At 52.3% G+C, this 20388-nt stretch overlaps 1 protein-coding gene and 1 long non-coding RNA gene across 14 annotated transcripts in view; both read left to right on the top strand.

The window, feature by feature from the left end:
- The window catches only part of CAMK2D (calcium/calmodulin dependent protein kinase II delta), a 188526-nt gene that overhangs the window by 63791 nt on the left and 104347 nt on the right, over nucleotides 1-20388 (top strand). For all 13 annotated transcript variants that reach the window (XM_074338638.2, XM_074338634.2, XM_074338635.2 and 10 more), the window contains exon 3: nucleotides 7822-7881. In XM_074338638.2, the coding sequence (XP_074194739.1) occupies nucleotides 7822-7881 (60 nt within the window). The remainder of the gene's footprint in view (nucleotides 1-7821; nucleotides 7882-20388) is intronic.
- On the top strand, nucleotides 7911-15304 carry LOC148755300 (uncharacterized). Its single transcript, XR_016019104.1, has 2 exons — nucleotides 7911-8856; nucleotides 10430-15304. It is a non-coding gene; the product is annotated as an uncharacterized LOC148755300 (long non-coding RNA).

The raw sequence follows: 20388 nt of genomic DNA, 5'->3' as shown, positions 1-20388 counted from the left end.
GATGTTCAGGTGCTTAAAAGAACGACAGCAATCCATGTTCCTTACATTTCCTTCCTCGTGTGCTAATAATACTAAGCTACACAAGGGAAGTGTCCTGTCAAAAACCACATACATATTTTTACTTCTCACATTTTGAACAAATTGTATGTACTTAATTATTAGGAAAACATATATAAGAACAGCAAAATATATTTACCACAATAAGAAAAATAGGAAAACAGCAAAATCCCTAAAGAAAATGCTCTCGTGTTTCTATGCAGCTGCCAGTAGAAGTCACCAGCCACTGGGAAATGATAAAGCGTGGGTGCCTTGTTTCCGTGCTGCGTCCTTTTAGTCTCTACGTAGTAAGTGTGGAAGGTCACAGTGCGCAGTACTCAGGTGGCTGAGCTGTGAGGCCTAGTCAGGAAGGTGGCACTGGCTGCACGTCCCTCTGAAATCACAGGTAAATCAGCCCCCGGCGAGCGGGCGGGACCGCCCGGCTGTGGAGACCAGGCAGAGTGATGTATTACGTGGACGGGACCTCGTTGCCTGTGTGTGGGAGCACAGTTAGGGTACATTTCAGTTTTCCACATTGATTAAGTCATCGATGGACAATCAGAATAAAGATGTAGCTGCACTGAAATAGCTTCAGTTTCTACTGTGCACCAGTGAGCATCCTCGTCGCTTGTTTCCTGAAGGCTTGTTTCTGACGGGAACAATTGCGTAGGCTGTGATGGTGCCTCAAGGGCCTGCCGAGCGACAGTCAGCTGTGGTGTGTGAGCTGCCCGTTGACACCGGCTGCCCCCCCCCCCCCGCCCCCGCCATGCCGTCCGGAACGCTGCCTCTCCCGCGGCAGCCTCGCCCGTGCCTGCTGCCTGCCGTGTGCCGGGCCCGGTGCTAACGCTGCGGGGCTGGCCGGGCGCCGCGCTGGGCTCCGCTCTCTGCTCTTAGGCTTCCTTGTGGGCTCCCCCCGATGGAATCCTTTGGTGGCCGCACAGAACAGGTCCCCTGCCTGGAACGTGCAGTGAGTGACACGGCAGCGTTAGCACCAGGCCCGGCACACGGCAGGCAGCAGGCAGAGGCTGCAAGCCTGCGAGGGCCACCTGACGTCCCTCAGCACTCCAGGATGTGGAAGCAGGGCTTCCTGCCACCCCTCCCTGTCATGCACAGGAAGGCTCCTTGCCAGCTCTGTGTGCTGCGTGCAGTGCCCTAGCCAGTGACACCCCTGCCCCTTCCCCAGAGGGAAGGTCAGTTCAAGTGCCCGCAGCCCCTAAGGGACTGGCTGAAAGTGCCGACCTGCGGACAGTGTCCCCACAGCCTCAGGAGGTACACAGATTCTGTCTAATCAGGTAGCAAGCGTGTAGAGGAAAATATGTTGTATAAGTTAATGTCACCATTGTTTGCAATTTTAAAAGGTCTGTAACGTGTCGTCATTGAAATTGCCCCTGAATGGGGGTCCTGTACGATAGAGATTTTGTTTCCCATTTGCATCATTTTGTGACAAGCATTATTTTTATAGCAAATATAATGTCACGTCTCTGAATGAATGCCATTAGGGTGACAGAGGAGGGAGGATGTTTCTCCTGGTGCCACCAGGTTTTACTCTGTATCGCTTTACAGCCTTAGGAAGTAGGCTAAACACATTCCCCATCACTCCCTCTGCGACAAGGGTACATGGTAAATTACCAGAACAGACTTTATTCTGATGCGTGATGCACATGAGTAAAAGAACATAGTTGGTATGTAAAATGGGTCAATTTAATTTGTTTGAAAAGTTTATACTCAAACATTTTTCTGTATTGTTTATTTTGAGGTATTTGGAGTACACCATAAAATCGAATAATTATTAGTGTTTTAAACTGCACTGATTCTGTCTCTTTCTAAACACAGATACCAGTGGTTCTCCCACAGATTAATGGCCAGTTGCCTAGGAGCATGGTTATCTGAGTTTATGGACAGTAGTTAACTTTCATAGTGATTACAGCACATCTGAGATGAATACTGGATGACATCGATACCCTCTTGAATGGGTTCTCAGGAATTTCTCTCTTTTAAAGTTGCAGATTTTTAGTGACAACCGTGGCAGTCTTAACGGTGCTGTGACCTGAGCACCTGCTTTGCTCCCGTTGCCGGGTCCCCAGGCCTGGTGGTGCTGAGGCATTTTAGGCCCTGCTGTTAGAGGGATCTTTAGAGACGTCAGGGGACGTGGATACCCAGCTGGTCATGAGTGGTGGGCCAGACAGCAGGTCTCACGTCCCCTGCTCTGTACCCGCGGCCTTCTGGTCCCTTGTCTGGCTTCTGTGCCAGGGCCCCACAAAACCGGGGGCTCTGACACTTGGCCTTCGTCTCGGGCACCAAGGAACAGTGTCATCTTGCTCCACAAATGAAACTGCAGGAAGGAGTTAAATGAAGCAGAGGTCTGGTTCATCTACTGTGTGATGGATGTTAAAGAAAATGGGAAACAGGTTTTACACACACACACACACACACACACGCCGGGTTTCTGGCCCATATAGACCTGACATCGGATGGACATCACAATTCAGGATTTACCATTTGCATGAGCTTCCCTCAGAAACAGCTCTTCAGGTTTCAGTCCTCAATTAGGCTACCTGGACTTTGGCAGGTGTACCTCGTTCTGCTTCCGTGACAGGACGCACAGCCCCCTGGGTGTCACAGCACTCGCTGACCTGCCCAGGTGTCACAGGCAGCATGAGTAATGGGGTGTGACCCATACCTGAAGTCAGAAGGCATTTAGGTCAAACAGTTGAAAACCAAGCTTGTGGTGTGGACAAAGCAAAGTTCAAAATAAAAGGATAGTATTAATTATGAATTTTAAAACCTTTTCCTCAATGACGATAGCTTTCTGTTAGAGTACATGTGAGATCGCACAGCGTCTGTGATACAGACCCCCCTTCAGAGAGCTGCTTGTGAGTGACAGTGTGGCTGGAATGCGGCCTCCTCAGGAGGACCGAGGGCCTCAGTCAGCTCACCTGGCTGCTTTCTCTGGTAGGAATGCAGGAACGCTGTTTGGAGGGCGCTCCGAAGCCAGTACCTTGTGTCACAGAGGAGCCTGCGGGCCCCACTGACTGCTTGTTCCCTTTGTCCCCAGCATTGACTCCTGACAGACCAGTAGTGCGTGCACACCTGCACCCACTGTATGTCCTGGTCCTGCTCACAGACACACCTGCGACGAGACAGAAGAGGTGTTACAGACGGCGGCAGGTCCCTTCTGGCCCGTCTCCGAGAATGAATGGCTAGCCAGCTGGGCATGGTCCTGCCAGGGCGGCCAGTGTCCCTGCGGGGACTTGAGGTCCCTGGGAGCTGAAGGGGTATGCAAGGTTGAGACGCAAGTTGGGCGGGTGCAGGCTGAACCTGCCCTCAGAGGCAGGCATCCCAAGGTGGAGCCCAGGCCCAGACAGACCAAGGAGTTTACAGCGGGTGGCCAGGCTGGAGGGGTAGACAGTGCCAGGACAGCTGATGTAAGCGGCCCACCTCCTTGGGCCTGAGGGGACGACTCCCCAGCCACGTGTGACATTGCTGTGGTGGGCTTGGGGGGCTAGTGGGGTTCAGCCCTCTGGGTGTGGCGAGTCCATGTCCTCCTTGGGCTGTGTGTTTACACGTGTGTATGCATGTCTCTTCCTTAGGCTGTATGTTTACATATGTGTGTGTACGTGTCTTCCTTAGGCTGTGTGTGTGCACATGTCTTGGGGGAGGGGTGCTAACCGGCCATTCATGGCTCCTCTGCCAAGCCACCTGGTGTTACCTGGACTGACAAGGTGACTCCGTGTGGAAGGTGGGGACACTTGGGAATACAGGCCTCAATAGCCTCTGAGGGCTTCAGCGAACTACAGCAGAGTGACAGCTAAGGCTGACGATGACCCTGCAGTGTCATGGTTGTGTGTCATCTGTGTAAGAAAAGAATGGCCCCTTGGTCCCCCAGGAGGGTGCATTTTCCAGCTCTGGCACTGGGGTGCACGGCACTGACCTGTGTGGGCTGATAAAAGCTCCTTCCCAGGAAAGCAGGCTGTGGCTTTATGCAGCTTTGGTGACTTTCCTGCTGCTCCATGGGGGCTATTCGGGGCCAGCACGTCAGTTTCCCTCTGCGCCCAGAGCCGTTTGGCACAGATGTTAGGAGTGGATCTGGCCCGGGATGAAGGGTTACTTCACAGTCTGAATTTACATTTTTCACCTCATTTGAAGTGAAATATCTTAGTAAGTTTTAAAAAGTGTCTTAAAGCTGGGAAGAAATAAGCTCATTTTCTCAGAATTCTCAGACACGATTTTAAAATCTGACGTGTCTGTAGTGGGCCATGCTGTTCCCTGCTGATTGGTTCTGTGATGAACTGAAGGGACGTTTTCCTGCAGGCATTGTTTCTGTGGCAGTCTGCAGCCATGTCGGCTCCCCAGCGTGGTCTTACTGGCCCTGACACGGAGCAGCAGGGTGGACTTGAGCTCCAGGGAGGTGTAAGAGGCTCCGGCAGCCCGGGCCCTGGGTGGGTGTGAGGTGGTGAGTGGCGCTCGCTCCTAGGCTGCAGGCCGTGTGCAGGGCGGAAGCACCTCTTCAAGAGCAGGACGGTCCATGCTGTGGGTCTGGCCTTTCTGCTCCGTCTGCCTCCCACCACTGTGGGCATGCGAGCTGGGAACGTGACGCGGGTCCTACGACTGAATCAAAGGTAAAGGAACTGTGACAGGAATTCACCTCGCCGGCAGGATAGATATGGAAACGTGCTGGGGGGATAGGCCCTGGGTGTCGCCCCCTCGCTGCTCCGCCTGCCCCGCCTCTAAGCGGAGGTGCACGGGCCGCTGACTGAATGGCACACACTGGGACATGCGCCCACGGCTGCTGCACTCGGCTTTCAGGGAAACTGGTTCTGTCAGGAGGTCAGGACGTGCCCAGTCCCGGTGGGAGAGTGCGAGCCCCTTGGGGTTCACAGCACATCACTGAGTTGAGTCTGAGGGGAAGTCTGAGGCTGCTGACCAGAGAGGAGGGTCCTGGGGCCGCGGGCGGCTGTCCAGGCCGCGTGGCTGCAGCCTCGAGCGGCCTACCCGTGGGCATCACCTCCCGTGAGAGTGGGCCAGCCGGGGACTGGCTTCTCACCAGTGGAATGTGGCTAATATGACGAGCTGTCTGTCCCTTCTGTGATTAACTGAGATGTGGCAGTGGCTTGCCTCTCGCCGTGTGACTGCTGAAGCTGGTTGCTGAGCTGAGGGCAGCCTCCAGCCACAGCCAGTTGGGAACTAAGCCCCTCAACTCAGTGACTCGCCACCAGCCACACGGGCTGGGGGTCAGTCAGGACTGCGGCTGACACCCCAGCCTGAACCCTGGCTGAAGCCCACACTGCAGCCTGAGACCCTACAGCAAAGGGCGCCGTGGCGTGTGCCCGGGTCCAACCCTCAGACACACGCTAGGTGTGTATTGTAAGCATCTACATGTGTGGCGATTTGTTCTGTAACAATAGAAAACTAACGTGTCGGCGTGTGAGCCGGGGCTGCCCTAGCAGAGCCCAGGGCTAGGTCTTGGCCCTTCAGCCCCAGGGACTTATGTTCTCACATCCCGGACATAGAGGTCCCAGGGCCAGCTGTCAGCAGGGCAGCTCCCTCCCGAGGCCACTCTGCTGGGCATGTGGACGGCCGTGTGCTCCCCGTGTCCTACATGGTCGTCCCTCTGTGCATGCCTGTGTCCTCATCTCCTCGTCTTAGAAGGACCCAGTCCTGTGGGATCGGGGCCCACCCTGATGACTTCATTCTACCCTGGTCACCTGTGTAAACGCCCCGTCCCCAAACAGTCACATTTTGAGGTCCTGGGTGTCAGGTCTTCAACATAGGAGTTTTAGGGGGTCACAATTCAGCCTGTAAGTGTAGGCTGTATAAATTATGTCCATACCCAAAACGCTAAGCCACTGTTACCAATAAAGGTCTTTTGTGAGCTTGTAACGTAATTATACATGACAGACTATTACATGTATTAATCTATATGGATGAGAGTCTTATCTGTATCGTGGTTTTGCATATATATTTGCATGTCCCTTTCTCTAGAACAAGATTATAAATCCTATAAGCATATTTTTCATATGTTTTACATATGACCCTTTACAGGTTTCAAGATGGTTTTAGGTCCATTTTCAAAATCTGGTTTTTGTGTTTACTTGTGTATTTCTAAATAAGGCTATTCTAGACGTAGCCCATCTTCAGAGTGAAGACCTGTAAGGAGGTGGAAGAACTTGCATTTATTTGAAGTATGTGCAGTTTTAGATGGTGATAAGGCCAGAGAACATCTCTCTTCACATTTGTAACCCAGAGATAATGGTGCTGACACATCCTTTCCAGTGCTGGGCTGGTTCACCCAACACTGTTTCTCCCTGAGCTATGAAGAGGACTATGTGTGTTCAAAATACTTTCCTAAATTACTTACCTTCATATGGTTTGGAAAAAATTATTTCAGGGATAAGTATACATTTATATATTCATGTATATTTATGTACATGTGTGTCAATTAGAGAAATGTGTATATACATACATATATACATACACGTAGGGGCGGAGAGAACATAAATGATTAAACTTGGGTGAAGTGTTAACGAGATATATCTAGATAAACTGTATACATTTTTTAAATATTCTTACTCTTCAAGTTTTCTGTTTAAATTATTTACAAATAAAATATGTAAAGGCATTCACTTATGTTAATATGTGTAATGGGTTGATTATTGTTTTTAAACGAATTAAATATATATTTAAAATTGTCTCAGTCTTGTTTCTCATGGAGTAAATATTAATGGATGTAATCCATGTGAAAAAAACTCGTGTGATTCTCAAGAGCAGTAAGGGTTCTGAGAGCACAGGTTGAGGACGTTGGTGTGGAGAGTGTGTGGGTTGCTGGGTGGGCACCCGCCTTCTCTGGGGGCAGCTCTGTGACCTGCATTTCTGAGAGTTGATTGGCAGATGCCACTTCCTAGCTTTATAGGCTAAGACAAGCCAAGCTGTCTGTGCGGTACTTTGCGTGTTTGTAAACGCGGGTGATCAGAGGGCCGTCCCAAGGCCTAACACAGGTCTGTGGGTCTCACCTGGTGACCACTCTGCCATGCTCTCCTTGCTGCCACAGGCATCTGGCCGCGGTCCTGCCTTTCTCCCCCATTTGTTCTGGGCTCTGGCCAGTGGTCTGGGTTACCTGTGTGGTCTGGGTTACCTGTGTGGTCTGGGTTACCTGTGTGGTCTGGGTTACCTGTGTGGTCTGGGTTACCTGTGTACGCGTGTGGACCCACCCAGCGGCCAGAGAGGAATATCAGATCATCAAATGCGAGTTTGCAGTGACTGGGCCTGGGAGGGACGCAGAGGGGGCGGGCAGCGAGCCCCGGGGTCTTTGGAAGTCCTGGCTCTGGGGAAGAGCGCGACACACCTGGGAAGCAGACGGGTCAGTGGCTGAGAGAAATCAACAGGACGCGGAGCCCTGCCACATGGGGACAAGGCTCTGAACCCCCTGGGCTCTGGTTCCACTGGAGTCCCAGGCTCCAGACATGTGTCCTCTGCTCGAATGGGCGTCTCCACTGCGTTATGTAAGTGTCTGTACTAACAGGCACTTCGGGAGAAGGTTTTGTATAGTTTTGTGCCATTTTCACTGCTTTTGCATCAAGCCAATGGAAAAACAAGGAAAATTAGGTGTTAAAAACTGTAGTGTCCACATAATTCCAAATTCAGGTCATCGGTTTTTAAACAGAAATCAGGTTTTTAAACAGAAAGGATAAGTAAACGTGCAGCCTGTCACTTGGATACACTGCTTATTTTAATCTTTTTGCTGAAGTTGTGATTTATTCTTCTTGTTTTTTTTTGTTTTTTTAACAGATCATCAGAAGCTGGAAAGGGAAGCTAGAATCTGCCGTCTCCTGAAGCACCCCAATATCGGTAAGGAAATGTTTTCAATGTATTGGACATTAATCTAAAGCTTTATGTTACGTGTTTTTACCACAATGAAATGTTTATTTAATAGTCTAGTATTTGCAACTATTAACAAGTAGGTTCCTAACCTTTAGCTTTGCTTATATGGTATTTGATTCTTGAAAGTTTTTTAAATTTTTCCCAAAATTGCAGTTCTATATACACTAATATTTGAAATATATATGGTATTATTGGGTAAGTAGTGCCCTTATGTGTCTTAGTGATTGTTCAGCTAATGACTCTGGACAGACAGAACTGATGCCATATTTCAGTCGCTAAATTACTCTTCACCTCCCCCATAAAGTTTACCTTATAATCACGGTTATGTTCCAGAAACTAGGAAAATTGTTTTAGAATCTTATTCCTCATGAATTATAAAACAGCACAATAATGTTCAGAATAAGAACTTGATGAATGTAAGAAAAATAGAAGAAAGGAACACAGGAAAGAAAATGTAGGAACAGCTATAGATACATACTCTAGATCCTATGACAATAGTTTTCCTCCTTTGGGAAAAACTTGCTGTCCCAGCTTTGTCAGTTCTGTTGTCACCGAAGTACACGTGCCGCAGGCGTGATGGGGCTGCTCAGTGGGCTTCGGAAAGCCCCTCCCTGGTGAGACCTGTGGTTCTCTTGTTGTTCACACATGGGAGCGCTCGCTTTCTGTCCCTACCTACAAGTTCTCAGGGACCTGCGTTTCGCGGGCGCTTCTGGTTCTTAAGGGAATCTGCAGCATTAAACTAGCAGCTGACGAAGGGAACCTGGTTGGAGTGAGAACGGAATGACCTCAGTGTAAATCTACCCCTTTACGCGTATTTTACCCTGATGGGGTCTGTGGTGTTTCCTTTTAGCTTTGTCATTGTGCCATAACAAAGTACCACAGACTGGGTGGCTTCAAAAGAAAACTGTATTTTCTCACAGTTCTGGAAGCAGGAAGTCTGAGGTGAGGAGGGCAGGCTGGTTTCTGGGGAGGCCTGCGGCTGGCCATCTTTGTGTTCCCACATGTGTGATATCCGTGTTGTCATTGCTTCTTCTCCTGAGGGCTCAGCCCTCAGCTTGGCTCTGCCCTAATTACCTCCCTTAACTGAGTTACGCTTTTAAAGACCTGTCTCTGAATGTAGTCAAATTCTGAGGTGCTGGGGTCAGGACTCCAACACAGATCTGGGGGGACACAAGTCCCCCCAGAAAGAAATGACACAACACAACCCACTGAGGTTCACAGGGTGCTTTTCTCACTTCGGGTTAAGATAAAATGAGTGGAATTGTGGTTCCTGTGAAGGAGAGTTGTTAGGTGTTTGTTTTTAATCAGGGTCCTTCTATGAAAGTCCAATTTTGTAGAAAATGAAGCTAGTTACCTCCATTTCCTCTAGGAGACCCAAACCCAGTGTGTAAAGACACCCAGACAAAAGCAAGTCAGTTTGGGGAATATAATCAACAATGTTGTAAAGATTTTGTAGGGTATCCGATGGGCACTTGTCTCATTAGTGAGACCACCTCAGGGAAGATGTAGATGCCTGATCACTGCACTGTACACCTGAAGCTGAAGCTGAACAATAATGATTGTCAACTACAATTTTATATGTATATATATGGTTACAAGAAGCGGAGCACAGCATTAGGAATAGAGACAGTGGAAATGTAATGGCTGTGTGTGATGTCAGAGGGGTAGTGGGAGGGGGAGGGGGGTTGTCACTGTGTGAGGGATATAAATGATAAACTCTAACTATTACATTGTTTTATGCACCTGAAACTAATAAAAAATAAAAATAAAAGCTGTTCTCCTGGGCCCCCCGTGCAGAACGGCCTGACCAGACAAGGAAAGGGTGTGCGCTGGGGGCCATCCCCAAGCTGTGGGACTCAGAGCAGCGTCAGCACTCGCTGCCACGACACACAGGTTTCCAGAGTCCCCGTCCTCGGCTGCCTCCTGGCAGGCAGGACTCTTCTCTCCCAAGTCTCAGGAGAACTACAAAAGCACCTGTGGCACTGCCAGGTGCCGGGGCTCTTGTTTCCCCACGAGAGCGTTCTCCAGTCGTACCACACGGTATGTTTCACGGACACGCTAAACCTCGGACATGATGTCGAAATCCACAGTGGCAGCTCCACTCGGGTCACTCAGCCCCTCAGCAACGTGACGTCCTAGGACAGTGAGCACACAGCTGACCAGCAGTCCTGCCCCCATGGAGATGGGTTGTTGGGGTGGATGGCCCAGAAGGTGTAGGATGTCCGATTGTGCTTATTACTGAGCAGGAAAAGAAGGCAGGAGGAGGGAACAGGGACTGACGGGGGCTCGTGTTAGGTAGTCGGGCAGAGTGACTCGCTGAGAGTGAAATTTGAGTCAAGTGCTAAAAGACGGGGCACCCAGTCGTTCAACCCTGTGGGGACGAGCGTCCAGGCAGAGGCACACGCCTGTGAAAAGGCCCTGGGGCAGACCTTGCCCGGTGCATGCCCAAGCTTTTCTCTGCCTAGGGAAACGAGGACGGTTTATTTTGCGTGTGTCCTCACTGATGGCTCTCCAGGTCATGTGATGGGCAGCGCTGTACGACTCATGTGGGCAGAAGTGGTGCCCACCACCAACTGTCAGCAGGCAGTGAGCAGCCGCCAACAGGAGGTGCCCGGACAGCTGAGCACCTCCGAGCGCCGTCCTGCGCATGTCGCACCCGCTGCTTCTCAGATTACACAGCACAGCTGCGTCTGCTCTTGGGTAAACGCACAGTTTGGAAGGCCTGGTCTCTTGTTCCCCTTCCTCCATTTTATTATTGGCTCAGTTTTCTTAAAATCTGTCAGACTTTAGAAGGAAATCCTATATAGGGCAGGTTTCCCTGTGAAAAGTCGTTGCGTTTTTATTGTGTTGCCTTGTCTTGGCACAGAGCCTACAGTTAGAACTCGCAGCAAGGGAAAGCTTTCTCCCGGACATATGCACTTGGAACCAGCTAGGAGCCGTGACTCACTGAACCGCTTTCATCTTCCAGTGTTGTTTTAGTCTTATTTTCTAAGTAACACACACACTTAGTGGAAAGTGTGGGAAACACAGTCATGTATAAAGAAGAAACCAGAGGGAACAACTTTTAATGTTTGTTGTATTTATTTCTGCCTTTTTATAATAAACCTTATGTATGTGCTAGCTTTCAGCTTTCTCTGGTGGCCATTTTCATAACCCTTTAGATCAGGGGTGTCCAAACTGCGGCCCGTGGGCCAACTGCGTCCCGCAATCCATTGTTAATAGGCCCGCAGCAAATTCCAAAAATATATTTAGTTTACTTAAATAAACCAGGTGAGGCAATACGTACTTCACCTCGAGTGAGTAGCCCGGCTGTTTGTGTATTTTACCGCATATGGTCCTTGGTAAAAAACGTTGAAAAAATTTGGACACCCCTGCTTTAGATAAACCATGAAGATGGGATTTTTTTTAATTGTCTCAACCAACAAAATTTACACTGTGGCCATTGCCAGGCCACGTTCTAGGCTCGGCAGTGGGACGAAGCAGCCGTCAAGGGAGACAAGGCCCCCCAAAGTCTGCGGGGAGGGGCCACCCACAAACCAGCCATCGCAGTGACGTCATAGTGATGGTTCTGTGCAGAAACTATAAAACAGGGCAGAGAAGCAGTCAGACACGAGTAAAGCCATGGCTCTTACTCTGTGTGCCTGACCGCAGGAGGCAGAGCTGAGTCAGGGCCCAGATGGCAAGGACAGTGGGGACAGCCAGTGAGCAGATGGAGGGCTCAGTGGGCGGCAAACACGACGAGGAGACTCCGAGGGTGGGGCTTCTTGGTGAGCTGGCCTGAGAAGGTCGGACGCAGACAGCGGGTGATGAGGGCCTGACCGTGCGGGCAGGGGCCGCGGCTCAGCAGCTTGTCCTCTGGGACTCCTCAGGCAGGTTGGGGACCAGGCCCCAGAGGACAGCCTCGTGGAAAGGAGGGCTCCCTGTGTGCAGTTCGGTTAAGGACAGAGTCCTCGTCACACTTCGGAGTGGCTCGTCTGCGGAGCTCACGTGCAAACTGGTATCCAAACGAGAGGAAGGAACCCTGACCACAACACTCAGGGACAGGAGCGTCCCTTGCTGGGGGTGCTGGGGAGCCGGCGTGTGAGGGCGGTGCCGAGGGACTGGGAGGGCAGGTGGGAGCCGCCCCGCAGAGCTTGGGCTCCGCAGGTGCCGTGGGAGCGGCGTCCGGTTTGCGGCAGCCGTGCTGACCTCGGGCTGTGGTCACACGTGTGCTCCATCGGTCACAGGAATCCAGTTTGTCCCCCGGCCCCCGGCGCCCTGGCCCCGGGTGAGAATTGCAGCCGCTGCGCTGGCTGTCTGCCCCACGTGGTGCCCACAGGCCGCGGAAAGGCCGCCGTGCGCTCCGCGGACACGCGGGTGTCGGCTCGCCCTGAGGCTCACGGCTGACGCTGAGCCACTGCTCAGTGTGACATCAGCCGGGAGGCAGCGCCGCGCGTGTGCACGCTTCTCTTATTCGCTCTCTTTTCATCATTGTGTTCCTCTTTTGTTTTGAGAAAATGGCCTTATCTCCTCTTGAAATTTGGTGAACCAGTGTGTGCGCTATGTGAACATATCTACTGAGCACGGGGAGAGACCCTGAAGGTAGTGAAATAAAATATTGAGGTAACAGCCAGTTGTTTGCAAACTATTCTGTATTCCCATTGATTTGTGTTTGATCTCTGTGAGCACTGATTACTGAGAGATTTATTGAACCCTGTCACTCACATGACCCACGTAGCTCAGTCAGGAGAAGCCAGGACACAGGCAGAACACACTCGTCTTCCAGCAGCTGCATCTGAAAGGAAGTGGCCCCGGGAGGGGGAGGGAGGCGGCCTGACCGTCCGTTTGCCACGTGAGGGGACACCCCCTGGCCCCAGCCCCGCGTGTCTCTGCCACTGACCTCGGTGAGTGGATGTGCCCTGTCTGACCACGTGTGGGGACCACATAGGCCCCTGGGAGTGAGTGTGTGTGGGAGACGTTTCCGTGTGGGGTCGTGAGCACAGGTGCACCGGCTGTCTGAGGCTGAGGACGCCGTGACGGCCGCCTGCACAGAGCACGGGAGCTGTCTTCAAAGAGCAATAACAGTCATGGTCTTGGATGGTTTTTATTCTGAACGTGCTTTTAAACAAATTGATGTATGAAATGGCTAAATTTTTATTCTGGATAAATAAGAGGAAAATATATTTGGGGACAGAATATTTGACAGTGTGCACACAAGCAGTATTGGCTACATTCTTTTTTGGCTTTTCATTTTTAGTAATGATAGTTCAAAGGTGTGGGTTTTAGATGGGCTAACGTCAATATTTACGCGTATAAGGAAAGTACCAAGACCATACGCTTTACTAACAGGCTTAATTTTCCTGGAGCTATAATGACGTTTCTATATTGGAGACCATATTTTTTTCTTTTTACAGTTGTCCTCCCCAAATTCCATGTTTCCTCAAAAATGAGACCAAGTCTTATACCGTATTTCCCCCCCAAAAAGACCGGGTCTTATATTAATTTTTGCTCCTAAAGATGCATTAGGGTGCATTTTCAGGGGATGTCTTATTTTTTCATATACAACAGTCTATATTTATTCAAATACAGTCGTGTCATCTTCTTCTGGAACATCGTCATAATGTACTAAATGTGTCCATCTGGCTGACAATCTTAACCGGGGCTTATTTTCGGGGGAAACATGGTAACTTCTCACTTAAAGCTGGTAGTACCATGTACATATTTAAGCCTATTCACTAGGTTCTGTCCAAGAGCGGAACTCTGATAAAACATGGTTTGCAAATGTCATTGTCACAGGTGTAGCGTATTCCAGTGACCTTTTCTTTGATATTCATTACATAAATCTGCCTTCATAATTACACTACATCTCCTGGTCACGTTCTAAGAGTATATTCATAAGATGGATGAGAGAAATGAGAGAAGGCCATTTTCCCCCCAGGAAGCCAAAGACTCGTTAACTTAAGGTAGGCTTTCAACCTGGGAAGATTTGACCCCTCCACTCACCCCTCTTCCTGGGGACACTGGCAGTATATGTTTTGGTTGTCACAATGGGGGATACCCGTCTCCCATCAGCTGAGCAGAGGCCACACATCCCCATAGGCACAAGCCAGCCCTTGTTCCGAATGTCAGTGGCACTGAGGTTGCGAACCCCGATTTAAGGTAAGAGTGGCGACAGTAACGCCAGCCTGACTTGGGTTAGGTGTGGGCTCGTGTGGTTTCCTTATATAACAAAGCCAGTCCGTGCATCCCCTTCAATAAAGGACAAGTCTACAGAGGTACTTCTCTAGAATGTCCTATGAGCACAAGTTTCTAAAGTATCACCATCTGACAAAAAAGGAGAAAAATAACTAGTTTGAAAGTCAACCACAAATAAGATGAAGCCACAGATTAGAATTTTGTTTTTTCTAAATCATTCAAAAGGATATTGATATCGTGACATTTTTTAAATTTATGACGAAGTGAAAACTATGTGAGTCAATATTGAAGTAAAATGAGGATAATCCCCCCCAGGACTGAGTTGAGATGAAAGAGAAGTGATTCCCCCGTGAAATGATTTCACGTCATTGCGGATCACACAGAACAGTGATTCTCACCATTTGGACCTTGAACCTCGTTCAGATACACCTTGATAGGCCAGGGGTTCGCCCCCTCGCCCCAAAACTGTGTATTGACACCACCTTTTTCATATAGTTTGGAGTATTTACAGAGACCAGCCGAGTGCAGATGTGGACCTTTGGACCACAGACTTCATCCTAAAAACAACAAAAGATAATTGGAAGAAACCCAGCGAAATGCCCGTTATTCTTACGTGTGACTCTTGTTGGTCTATGGCCTTGGATTCATATGATGACCTACACCATTGTCCCTCGGACTACAGCCAGCGTGTCGGCCGGGAAAGGTGCCAGCAGGCTCACCTGGGAACTGACCCCACAGGAGCTGGGCTCACCTCACAGCTCCCCGTGCCCATTTCTCCTTTTACGTCATTGACGCTCCCTGCTTAAGAAGTGACTGATGTTAGACTTCACAGCCATGTCTGGTGAGGAGAATGGGCTGCTTCTGAACAATTGGAACGACCTCATTAAACTTCACACGGGGCCTACAGTGCCTGCACAGACGGGGCTGACACGTGCACGTGTCAACCCTCCACCATCCACTCAGAAAACAAGTGTGCTCGGGCAGCCCGGCCAGGCCTGACTGCTACTGCTCATACGCACGGGCGACGAAACCCATTTCAATAAAACAGAGCAGTTCAGCCTTTCAAGTAACTTGGACAGTTCTTCCCCCAATTTATCTGAATCCGTGATGTGTTCCTATGATGTAACAGTTGTAAGGCATCTGCCAATAAGACGAAAAAACAAAAGGTGTCACTCTCACATGAGGTTTTCCATAAACAATAAATGAATGCGATGTTTTGGTTGCGATTGCTTGTTTTTAATCTGGGAATGGCTTATATTTAGATAGTGAAGTGGTGGGGTCTGCCTTGGCTTTAAGGGGCCGCCATGAGTGTGGCCGACAGCGTCTTGCTCAGGAAGTGCCCAGTGGCTCCCACCACACTCAGGACCAGCCCTGTGGGGACACCACCATCGCTCCTGTCCTGTCCCCTCACTGGCTCTGCTCCCACCCCTCGCGCCTGGGGCCCCTCCTGCTGGCCTAGACTGGACCACCCCCTCGCCCCCGGGCTCCCCGATAGCTCTCCCTGCTGGCCTCTGCCTGGTTTTGCTCTGGCACTTACCATGGTGCTGCGTCTTTGCTCTTGTTTCCTACCCACTCGCATGGAGACCCGTGAAGGCAGGGGCTGTCACCTGCTGTAGCTCCTGTACCTGGAACAGGGCCTGGCACGGAGTCTGTGCCCAGAGAATAAGAGTGTCAGGGTTCAGTGACGTGACGCTTGCTGCTTGTATTTTCACTAAGTCTAGATAATCTGAATGGGAACCACCCGTGTGTCAATATAATTAGGAGAATGTACATTTTAACATATGGCACAGCTGCTTTCTTTACTCACACACGGGATTCCTCACAGGACCTTGGCTTCCTTCTGGCTGAAATGAGTGTCGGCGGCTGAGGGCAAGGCCACACCTGAAGAAAGACCATAACAGCCCAGAGAGCAGGTGGCCTGGCGGGCAGCTCACCAAGTCACATTCCTCTTTCCACTGTCTGCTCTGCTGAGTCTGAACCGGCCCTCCTGCTGGTCAGTGTCGTGTGTCCCTCTAACTTGGAGAGCCCAGTGCCTCTGTCACGCGTGTCGGGCTCACTGTGCTTCCACCTGAAGACACCTGACACTGCAGGTTGCCTGTCCACCTCCTGGGGGCCTTGTATGGATTCTCCAGGGAGCAGAGCTGGACTCCGGAAAAGTCACCCGTGTGCCCCTCATCAGCTGGCCTCCCGATGTGGCTGGTGGTCCTCCATCTTCCACAGTTATGGGATGGCCCTTAATTTGACAGCTCCAGTCTTCAAAGAAAAAGGCTGCTTTACAGCTGGAATTACACAACCATTGAGGGGAGAAGGTTGGCGGGCGGTCGCCCTGCTGCTTCCCTGCCCTCAGGTCCGTCCCCACACGGCCCTGGAAGCCCTGCTCTGGAGAGCAGCTGGCACACTCTCCCTGGGAGGCCCCCGAGAAGAAACGCTCAAGGCTGCCGGCCGGACCCACTCTCATCCTGGCTGCTCAGCTTTGTCATTGTCACATAGCAGCCACAGACACATCACAAAACCTTACTTACAGACACTAAAGTCTGAATTGCATTTAATTTTACATCATAAAATATTCTCCTCTTGATTTTTTCAATCCTTTTAAAACGTGAAAACCCTCATCAGCTTTCAGGCCAAACAAAGATAGGTGTCAGCTCGGTGTGACCGATGGCCACAACTTGCCAAGCCAGAGCCCAGTGTCCAGGGGCTCTGTGGGTCTCTCTGACTCTGGACACCTGCCGGGATCTCTGACCTTTCTTGCCAGCCCTGGGGACAGCCCTTCACTTTTGTCCCCTGGCTACCTTGCATTTCTGACCCTCAGAGAAAAGATGCTGAAAGCTCTGGGACGGTGATGGCCGGCGTGGCTTCCCACTCCAGAGCCCTCTGACTTGGGGAGCAGGGCCGTTTGGCTCTGCCCCGCGTCCCGGGTCCCGTGAGACAGAGTAGCCCCACGCGGTGCTGGGCGTCGCTTCGGCCTCCCGCTGTCTGCTGACTGGCTTCTTCCCCGGCACTGAGTGTCTGGGACGGAGCTGCCTCACCAGCCAAGGGCCACACTTGCGTCACCTGTGCACGTCGGTTCACTTTAGAGCTCGAGCTGGTACTGCCCAAAGCAGACCTTTGTCCTTCCCTTGAATCGGCGATCTGTCTAAGATGATGTGGATTATACGCGCACTGTTTGTAGTTTTTCCCGAGTTTTCCTGATGCCTTTAGCCTTCTGGGTGAAGGCGGCCTCGGCCAGCGTGTCTTCTCGTGGCAGGTCTGCGCCCTGCGCCATGCATCTGACAGGATGCCACTTCCTGTGTGTCCCGATGGTGTTGGGGTCTTCTAACTCTGAAGCACGTGTGCCCACCCTGTTCAGACACCTGAGTCCTCCAGGGTCCACCCCTCTTCTGTGGGTGAAGGAAGAGCTGCCTCGACTGGGGCTTCCTGTCCAGTGACAGCACGTTCTCACAGTGAGGTGATCTGTGTGTTCCTGTGTGACAACAGACCACAGTGGGTGCATTCATCGGCATTCGCAACTCTCTCGTGAGGAAATGCCCTCCCCCCTTAGATCTGGTTGCACCTGCAGGGGTCCCGGGGTCCCCTGGACTACTGTGCCCTGTATACACACTGCCGAGGGCCCCCAGTACTCAGAGGCAGGCCCAGAGTGCCCGAAGGCCATTGGATGGTCAGTGGAGGGGGCTCCGCGGGCACACTGGCCCCCTGTCACTCCCCTGTTGTGTGTGGACGTGGCCAAGCTGCCTGTGGGCGTGGTGAGCTCTGGCACTTTGTGTTGGCAGCTTGTCAGCAGGCCGTCGACACCGTCCTGGGCCCTCTGCTGGTGACTGGAGTTGCTGACAGGGCTCTTGTGGTTTGACTTGCTCTTCCTGGGATGGCCCACAAGCTGTGACAGGGCCCCACGCGTGACCTTGTGACCTCAGCTTGTGACAGCTGCCGCTCTGTATGGACCCCACGCTCTACTCCCTCGTCCCGCCCGCCTGCCTGGGGTCCCTGGACAACAGGGCTGCTGCAGGTTGTTGCACGGACTCCAGAACCATAACTGGTCTTTGCATACGAGGTTTGCAGAAGGAGGTCTGTGTTGAGAGATCCTTACACAGCAGCATCCTGAAGCCTGTGTGTAAACACTCCCTGTCGCTCTTGTTTAGGTTGCCCAGCCCACTGCTCTGCACACGTCCATATCTCCATTTTTTATCAGAGCACAGATATGGGCCCTGCCACGTACCCTGCACGGAGGCGAAAGCGGGTGCAGAGACAGACTCATTTGCCTGCAGTGACAGGTGACAGTGCTTGAGGGCGGAACCAGGGTTCTGGTGCCTTGTTTGGTTCCAAAGTCCAGGCCCGTCCCAGGCGTCTGTCTCGCATTTCCTGCTGAGCCCGGGTCTGTGAGCGCCCCCTGGGCTGCTCCTCACCCTCTGTGTACTAAGCCGAGCACCTGGATGTGACAGCTCCATGCCAAGCATGGTCCCTGAGGGGCTGCCTCTGGGTGCAGGAAGCTGGGACCCTCACACACTGAGTAGAGCGAACAGTGGGGCGCTGTCCCCACCACGTTCCTCCAGGTCCAGAGAATCTTTCCTCCATCACCCCCCCTACCGGCCCCCAGCGCAGGCAGCCAGCAGGGCAGGAGGGGCTGAGGGGCACAGGGACAGTCCAGGGCAGTCAGGGTGCGGGCAGGGCAGGCAGAGGCGAGGGACGGAGCACTTTCCACAGGAAGGTGTGAGTTGGGACCCTCAAACACTCAGCTGGTTAAAGCTGTCATCAAGGCCCAAATGAGACGTGCGGACAAGAGGCCGTGCCGTCCGGAGTGTTCTGTGCAGCATGCAGACAGAGGTGACCCCAAAGGACAAGGTCAGGTCTGGGGGACAGGACAGGCGACTCCCAGTCAGGCAAGCTGAAGGGAGTAGGTTCTGGGGAGCAGGCTGGGGTCACCCCCTGCATTTTAAGTCATTAAGCTTGTAAATGAGCCTGTGAGTAACCCCAGGCCCCTGTCCCCCCCCCCCACCCCCAGGCTCTGCTCAGGCCCCTGCTGGTGCCCAGTGGTGGCCGTCCCCTCTTCCTCCCCGAGGCCCATGGGACCTTTGCTCTCACTTGGTGAAAGTGTGAATCACTGCTTTGGCTTTTGTGAACCGGTGTTTCTAGATTTCTCCTTTATCTCTGACACGAGTCCCAGGCCCGTCCTCCTGGAATATTCGCTGCGGTGCTGAGTGCCGTGACAGCAGCAGCTCTGGGCCTGACAGGGCCCTTGTCTCCCCCAGCCCCCCCCCCAACCCCCAGACCTGCTCCTCGCCACCTCCCGGCCTCACCTCAGCCTGGCCTGCCAGCAGCTTGCTGTCACCTGCTGAGGTCCTTCCGGGAGAGCTGACTCAGTGTCAGGCAGTTCCTGTGACTGCAGCCGCCTGGAATGGCTGAGCCTCTGCCTTCTCTGTGCCGGGCGCTCTGATACCTTTCACCTTTCACCTGCCTCATGCTTCTGTCACAAAGGCAGACAGGACCTGCCCCTGCTGCCCTGACCCCTTCCTGGTTCCCGGCTCCTCAGGATGAATTCCAGATTCCTGACACTGCGATCCCCCCGCCCTGTCCTCTCTGAGGCGCTGCAGACCACCCTCCTGCAGCCCAGTTGTGTTTCGTCTTCTTGGTGCCTCTCACACCTTCTGGTGAGAAGTGCTCTGTCCCTCGCCTCTGCCTGCCCTGCCCGCCCCCCGCCCTCCCGACTGCCCTGGACTGTCCCTGTGCCCCCCAGCCTTTCCTGCCCTGCTGGCTGCCTGCTCTGGGGGCTGGTGTGTGGGGGGGGGGGCGGGGGGGATGATGGAGGAAAGCTTCTCTGGAGGTGAAGGAAGAGGTGGGGGCAGCACCCCACTGAGTTTGCTTTTAGAAGCAGGTATCTGCTCAGTGACAGGGCAATTCCTCAGTTTTCTTCCATCTCTTTGCTAAGGTCACACACTCACCCAGTTGCCTCCCTTGTCTAAGTGCAGACTGTTCCCCCAGATGCACACCCAGCAAAGTGGGGGGAGGAACATTGCCTTCTGCACCTGGGGTGCCTCATCTTCCCCGGGAGCAGGACACATCCCCTGTGGGGCCGACCCCAGAAACAGGACACTGCCGCCCAGCACTCACTGTCCTCCCCGGGCCAGGGTGCCTCAGCCCTGTGTGCCTCTGTGTCACGCACACGCGCACACTCACACATGCACATGTGCACACACATACACACGTGCACAGACATGTGCGCGCTTGCACCCATGCATACACATGTGCACACACATGCACATGTGCACACATATACACACGTGCACACACATGTACACACACACGCCC

This window comes from Rhinolophus sinicus, chromosome 15, assembly GCF_057876585.1.
Source record: "Rhinolophus sinicus isolate RSI-liver-muscle chromosome 15, RSI-T2T, whole genome shotgun sequence".
Lineage (NCBI taxonomy): Eukaryota > Metazoa > Chordata > Mammalia > Chiroptera > Rhinolophidae > Rhinolophus > Rhinolophus sinicus.
The sequence above is the reverse complement of the archived record's forward strand: the minus strand, read 5'-3'. Positions and strand labels throughout refer to the sequence as shown.